Raw genomic sequence first — 6,768 nt, forward strand, 5'->3', positions numbered from 1 at the left:
TCACCATTTTGTTAATCAGATTAATGAGATTATAGGGAAAATAAAAAACAATTAACTCTAGAGCTTTTAATTAAATTAGAACTAATGGGTACTTTTTTTTATTTAAAAAAAGATAAAATCTCTTTCCTTAGTCACGATGTTGCCAAAACGTGTCTTCAAATGGGACCGTCTAGTATCAAACTGCTCCTGCGGGGTCTTTATTTTAAGAGGCCGATTGGTCGCCAAAGAGACCGTGATGATGGTCTTCTGAAATAACATGTTACCACTGCCTTTATCTCCTAAAAGTTTATCTTCATACACTCAATAATGATACCTTATCCTCATTTTTTCTCAAATGAAATATAAGGCTTATTAACAATAGCTGATATTAAGAACACTGAAGTCAGATTATCTTTTCTATGGTGGGATACCCACATTTGGTTGCATGACGTACGTATATATTAGATGACTCTTTTCTATTAAACACTTGCGACATTTTCACATCCCATTTCTTTTGAATCAACCCCCAAAACTCAAGTACAAATATTATGTCTTCATCCACATTTTGTATAACTAGTAAATCATCATCATTATAATTAGGTTTGGCTCATTTAGTATTTTGCCATCTTAATGTCATTATTAGGGTTCTCACCACATAAAGAGAAACAAAACTAATTACAAAACTTTGGACCATAGAAGCATTTCTTTGCATTTTCTTCTTAAAGCTTTTGGATTCAATAATATACATTAAAAACAACTCTAATTTTATAAAAGATAACTGTAAGACTACAACCCTAGACAAGAAGATACATGAATTGGATTCACCTTTATTGCATGTTATTTCATAGGATTCCAGCACATGCATGCAAATTGTGAAGCAATCAAGCTTTCAGTATATTAATTAGTTTCTCTAACCAGTAAGGTTTTGTTGAGCCCTAATTTGAAAGAGATACAATAAAAATAGATTGAAATTTTTAAGGTCTGAATTTGTTATCATTAGTGACGAAGAGAACATTACAGAGAGAAATTCTAAGAGAAATGGAGGTAAAAAGATCAGCAAGCAACATTATGTGTATATCTTGAGATCCAAACAGTGAGAGCAGCAACAATATGTACATAATCGAATATAAAACAAGAATTGGTATAAAGGCAAAACATATAAAATAATAAAATCAAAATAAAAAAGAAGAAGAAGAAGAAGAAGAAGAAACTGTAAACATAAGTAGCTGATCAATTAGCTAATTCTTGAGATCCAAACAGTAAGAGCAGCAACTTCTCCAAATGCACATCAATTTATCATATGAAAAATAATTAATGTTTGAATAAATTTGTGGAGATAAACATTTAAAGGGTCCCAAAATGAAGGAAAACTAAGGTGGCACGCCTTTCCCCTTTTACAAATTGTATATTCAATTGTAAAAAAATTCAAACATAGTAATAATATTTTCAGTTTTGAAAAGTTCATTAAAAGATTAAAAATAATTTATTTAATCTATTTTAAGAAAAAATATGTGAGGACTAAAAATAATTAAATTGTTCCAAAATGCAGCAACTAAAAATTATTTAAAATTTTTCATTAAAAGATTAAATGAAAAACCAAGTGTAGCTAGTTTTTTTATTTTCTTTTTTAAGTCCAGATGATAGAATTTACTTTTGAGGGGAAAAAGCAAGTAGAGAGATCTATCAGTAAATTAATATGTCAGTTTGCAGTTGGACAAGATTGAGAAGCTAGTTTCATTTGCTACTTTATTCATTTTAATTATGGATGCATATGGGAAGTTTCCTTTGATCTTAACTTCTTATTTGTCCACTAATTTCTTGGCTGCATTCATGGTCACATTCAAAAGACAATTTCTATTGTTCGCTAATATATTTGATCTTTTTTTTTTTTTTTTATAATAACGATTTTTTTTTTTGATTTTACAATTATTTAATTTGGTGCCTTAACTTAGTAGCGGGAGCGGTTAAAAATTCTAATTTTATTAAATAAAAATATTATTTTTATTCTTTTATTCATCGGAGACTCAATAGACAATAAACTATATGTAATAAGTACATAGCCATTCTTTTACACTCATTTTTATATGTGATCTGGATGAAAGCAACAACAGTCAAATTGGAGATTTTTTTCAACTCTAATAAGTTAATATACCAACCATTTTACTTTCTAATCGGTTAACCTAATGGTTGTATCTTAATTAAAATTACTAGAAGTGAATAATAAATTCAAGTGGCAAATGGGATTGATAGATCAAAACATTGACAGAGGAGAAATTGTGGCAAGGGGCAACTAGCAAAAGTTGCATTGGATATAGACTGGAGTTAAGTGCTGCCTTCAGTGTCACCCGATTCTTTTATCTTACTCTTGCCCAATCAAATAATAGAAGTGACGCGAAGAAAATTGTAGAAGTTTTATCCTCCTTCATTATAGTGAAACTTTAGATAAAAGTTATTTGCCTCTTCTACGAGACAGGAAGTAAGCATGAGAGGAAATAACAAGCAGGGAACTGATTTTGGACACATTTTAGTACTGTTTCTCAGCTAATTCTTTCCTACACACAAAGTGTATATACGGCAGTGAAAAATAGAATAACACATATAAATAAGCCTTTTATACTTTGTAATTGAATGATTCACATATCATTGTTTACGATTAATGAATGTATATATCAATTATGTATCATAGATTTGGTAAGAACTAGAGTCCGAATTTAATCAGGATGTCATGTCATTTCTTTTGGGAACAAAAGTGGTTGGCTATGTGTATGGACCTTGGTATAAGAAATGTCCAGGTCCGAATCCATCTGGCTATTTCGGTTCTAATTTTAGATAGGCTTCAGGCCTAAGCAAAGTCCAGGAATGCATTCAGGCGCCCAACATCACCTTGGGCAGCAACCGCTTTTTTACATATCTAGTACACATGTTTTCCCTTTTTCTTTCTTCTATCTATTTGTTTCTTGGTTTTCCATAGTTAAATCACCTCAATAAATCTTGGAATATATCAATCTCTTCAACTCATCTTACGTTTTTACTTTCTGATGATCCCTTTGTGACAATTTGTTAAATTGTTACTGGAAAGAGAATGAAGAGGATTCAACTTATCAAGACTTAAAGCCTGTAGAAAATTTGACCTCTTAAGATGGGGTTTTGGTGCTTAGGCATTTCACAAGAATTTTTCAAAATTTCTGGCTGGACTTAGCTGAGAATCAAAATTATATTTTGAAGAGAATGAACCACTTACCTTGCAGATGAAGTTGACTTATTGTCTCAGCTTAACTAAAAATGATAGGTCTCCCCAACTTAACCAGAGATAAATAGCTTCCAATCAGTCGATGTTGAAGAAACTTGAAATAGAATAAAGTCTGCCTCACCAAACAAATATTGGCATCCTTGGTGTCTCCCTTACAAAGATTATGCAGAAGGAGGAATTAACATGCACAACACAACATTTTATGTGCTTAGAGAAAAAGAGAAGGAAACCTGCGACAGAAATGCAAGCAGTCGTATATTTATAAGTTCGCAAAGGTGCAAATTTGGGTATGGTTTGGGCATGTCCAAAGTACAGCAGTAAATGCATAAACACAGAAAATCCAGGTATTGCAGTAATAAAGAATGAGGAGAAGACCTGAAATGACTTGGGATGAAATAGTGCATTAGACCTCTATATGGGTGTGATCCTCAACCGAGTGGAACAAAGGGGAAGAATTCATATTGCTGACTTAGTTGAGTTGAAAGATAAAACAAGTTTAGGCACTCCAATTTCCCTATGTGGATGATTGTGATAAACAGGTTTGTGCAGAAATGTAACCAAACACCCAAGTATAATTTAAATCAGGCACCTGGTTGAGCAAAGTTATTTCTACTGAGAGAACTTCCCCAGATCTCAATCCAAGATAACTAAGCCGTTGCTGCTAATTCGATGGCTGTGATTATACAAGTGATGATGATACAGTATTGCAAGAAACTAACTTGGATGGAAGTATGTAAAACAAACAGGATACAAATACAGAAAAAGTAGCCAGGAATTGAAGAGAGGACTGTACATAAATGTTGAAGTAACAAGTAGTGACAAGGGAAGGCAATGAAATTTATGGAGTTCAAGAAATGGAGAAAATTATAATTACAGCACATGTAAGTGAAACAGAATAATGAAAATAGAACATTCAGTAACAGTACCTAATCTAGATCATGGAAAAGTAAAATAAAAGCGATAGATACCACAAACTAGAAGCCAAAACTTAAATATGCTGCTAACATGCTTGTTAAAGGAACAGATATATTGTCATCCACTGTCTCAGTACTTGGAAGTGACTCCACTAATGTTGCCACTAAAGCAACCCAAGCAACCCTTTGAATTGTCCACATCCAGTCCAACTCGAAATATCCCAAAGCTGAATAGTAATACAGCATCCTATGATGAAAAGACAATGTTATGTGAATCTAAATATTAATAAGGATCATAAAAAAACTCCACCAATTTAGACTGGTCACTATAAAGGTCCAAACTAAAACGTACCCGATAGAAATCAAGAATCCAGAAATGAACATAGATATGCTACCGGCCCAGCTCTTCTGATGATTATGTGGAAGTTTTGCTGACCCAAATCTTCTACCCATAATATCAGCGACACCTAAGCGCCCATTAAACTAAAGTTAATCATTAGAAAACTAAAGACACAAATGAGTTTGGGGTTCTAAATAAGATTCTTTTACCATCCCCACCACACATCATTGCCAATGCCATCACCCCAACAGGAGACTCACGCCAAAAGACTAAAGCACAGAAGATCAATACAAGAACATAATACAAAGGACCTCTTAGCAATTCCCTGCAAGAAAAAGGATTGCTGCTTTAGTTGTATCAAGAACTGCATATGATGCAAAAAGTGATGAATTGATTGAAATTATTACTTTGGGTTTCCTTCTCGAGTAACGGATTTTATAAGCCCTTCATCGGTAGCCAAAGTGAGTCCATTGATAACGAGCCTTAAGCAATTAACAAGTGGTACTATAGAAGCAAAGTAGCGAGCCTCTACTGAGTTGCTATTCTAGGATTAAAAATTATCAAATAAAGTCGTTAGAGTGCGTTTTCAAAAGTTTTAAAAAAAGGCAGGAAATTAAACTTCATTTAAATTCTATATAGTCAGTCAATTCAGTTCTCATGTATGGAAAGCTTATAGTTGCTAGAATTCAGTCCTTTCAACTTCTAGTTTTAAATTTATAATTTTTTTTTTTCAAAAAGGAGGCATTTTGAGAGCTTTAAATTTCTCCAGATGAGACATCATTTCAACTTATAATAAAAAGAATACAATTGAATTGAATTCATGCCTAGGATCTAGTCTAATCAACTCCTTGCACCTTGTTTAAAAAGTCCAAAAATGCAAAAATTCAATTCAATTGGATTCTATTTAGTGAATTTGAAACCTTATAGCTGCTAGTATTTACTTCTCTTAATCTAAATAATAAAATCATGCCAAAGTGACATGATTTTGTAAGTATTCAACTGTAAGTTGATTGAAGTTGTGCACATGATTTGTGTACCTGAAAATAGGCCAAGAAACGGCGAAAAGCAATCCGGATAATATATGAACTAGTTTCCTGCTCAATGTCTGTTACAATTCACTAAATATCTGTCAGATCATTAAGAAAATCGCAGTGCTAAATGCTGAAACCTCATTAATAAATATGAACGACTAGTATTTATTATTATAATAATATAAACTGAAACGAAATACAGTACCTGCTGGATGATGTTTCGTTGAGTGAGAGTATCGAAAGTCAGAACTAAACCGTACGCGCCGGCGAGTACAGCAGCAGTAGCACCGGCATCTTGAAGTAGAGCTCCGCTGGAAACGGAGAAGCGAGGAATGAGCAAGGAAGGGGAAGCTGTAGTTGCACGAGGTGAAGGATAGAGAAAGTGGTGGCGGTGGCGGTGGCGGTGGGGGAGGATGGGAGGTGGTGGAGGAGAGAGGAAATGAGAGGTGGAAGTGTGTACGTGGCGGCGAAGAAGGAGGAGAGAGAGAGTTGGATGTAATGAGAAAAGGCTCATTGTACAGTTTTAACTCAGTATTACAATATACGAATGGAACTGTTACCTTCTCAGCTCATCACACAGACAGATCCTACTTCTCTAATCCTTTTTTTAATTCTTTCATCATTTTTTTTGAATCTTTTATTTTATTTTATTTTTCTGTTTCATCGTCTCTGACTGTGCAGACTGTCTCGGTGTATGGATTAGACTTTGAACACCAAACTAAAGCTCAACACTTTAATGATGGAATATAAATTCATAAATTATTAGTGGTTTATCCATGTAATTAGAATATAGTATTAAAATATAATTAAAATATTAATTTTTTAAAATAAAATTATTAAAAATATAATTTAATAATTAAAAATTTACATATAAACTTAAATTTTATATATTAAAATAAAAAATTTATATATTAAATATAAATAATATTAAAAGATTTTATGTCTCCCAAATTAATATATATATAATTTTAGTATTAATATGCTAAAAAGAATCTGTTAAATTAATCCTAGCTGCTAGAAATTAAGTGTTTGGCCACCAACCAAAGATTCGTAGTTACATAGCAAAACATATCTAGTACATAATTCTATCGTAAGAAAAAATGTGAACCGTTTGATCTATTAAAGGATCTTGAGGACTTTAATATCACATTTCTTTTGTGATAAAATATATATCAACCTCAGTAAGGTCTTTTTAGGCATGTTTACTGGATGATTTAAGACATTAAGATCTTTCAATAAAGGATGAAACAACTT

At 32.5% G+C, this 6,768-nt stretch overlaps 1 protein-coding gene across 2 annotated transcripts; it reads right to left on the minus strand.

Annotated features, from left to right (window-relative positions):
* Window positions 1–4,042: 4,042 nt before the first annotated feature.
* On the minus strand, window positions 4,043–6,188 carry LOC8281293 (phytol kinase 1, chloroplastic). Of its 2 annotated transcripts, XM_048376093.1 has the most exons (6): window positions 5,720–6,184; window positions 5,521–5,588; window positions 4,891–5,022; window positions 4,693–4,808; window positions 4,496–4,610; window positions 4,043–4,390 (listed from the first exon to the last, which is right to left on the minus strand). In XM_048376093.1, exons 1-6 carry the CDS (start codon window positions 6,026–6,028, stop codon window positions 4,204–4,206), a joined length of 927 nt encoding a protein of 308 aa, XP_048232050.1. In that variant the 5' UTR covers window positions 6,029–6,184; the 3' UTR covers window positions 4,043–4,203. The 2 variants fall into 2 exon arrangements, with proteins under 2 accessions (XP_048232050.1, XP_048232051.1); XM_048376094.1 differs by lacking the exon at window positions 4,891–5,022 and having other exon boundaries at window positions 5,720–6,188.
* Between the last annotated feature and the right edge of the window lie 580 nt (window positions 6,189–6,768).

This window comes from Ricinus communis, chromosome 6, assembly GCF_019578655.1.
Source record: "Ricinus communis isolate WT05 ecotype wild-type chromosome 6, ASM1957865v1, whole genome shotgun sequence".
Taxonomy (NCBI): domain Eukaryota; kingdom Viridiplantae; phylum Streptophyta; class Magnoliopsida; order Malpighiales; family Euphorbiaceae; genus Ricinus; species Ricinus communis.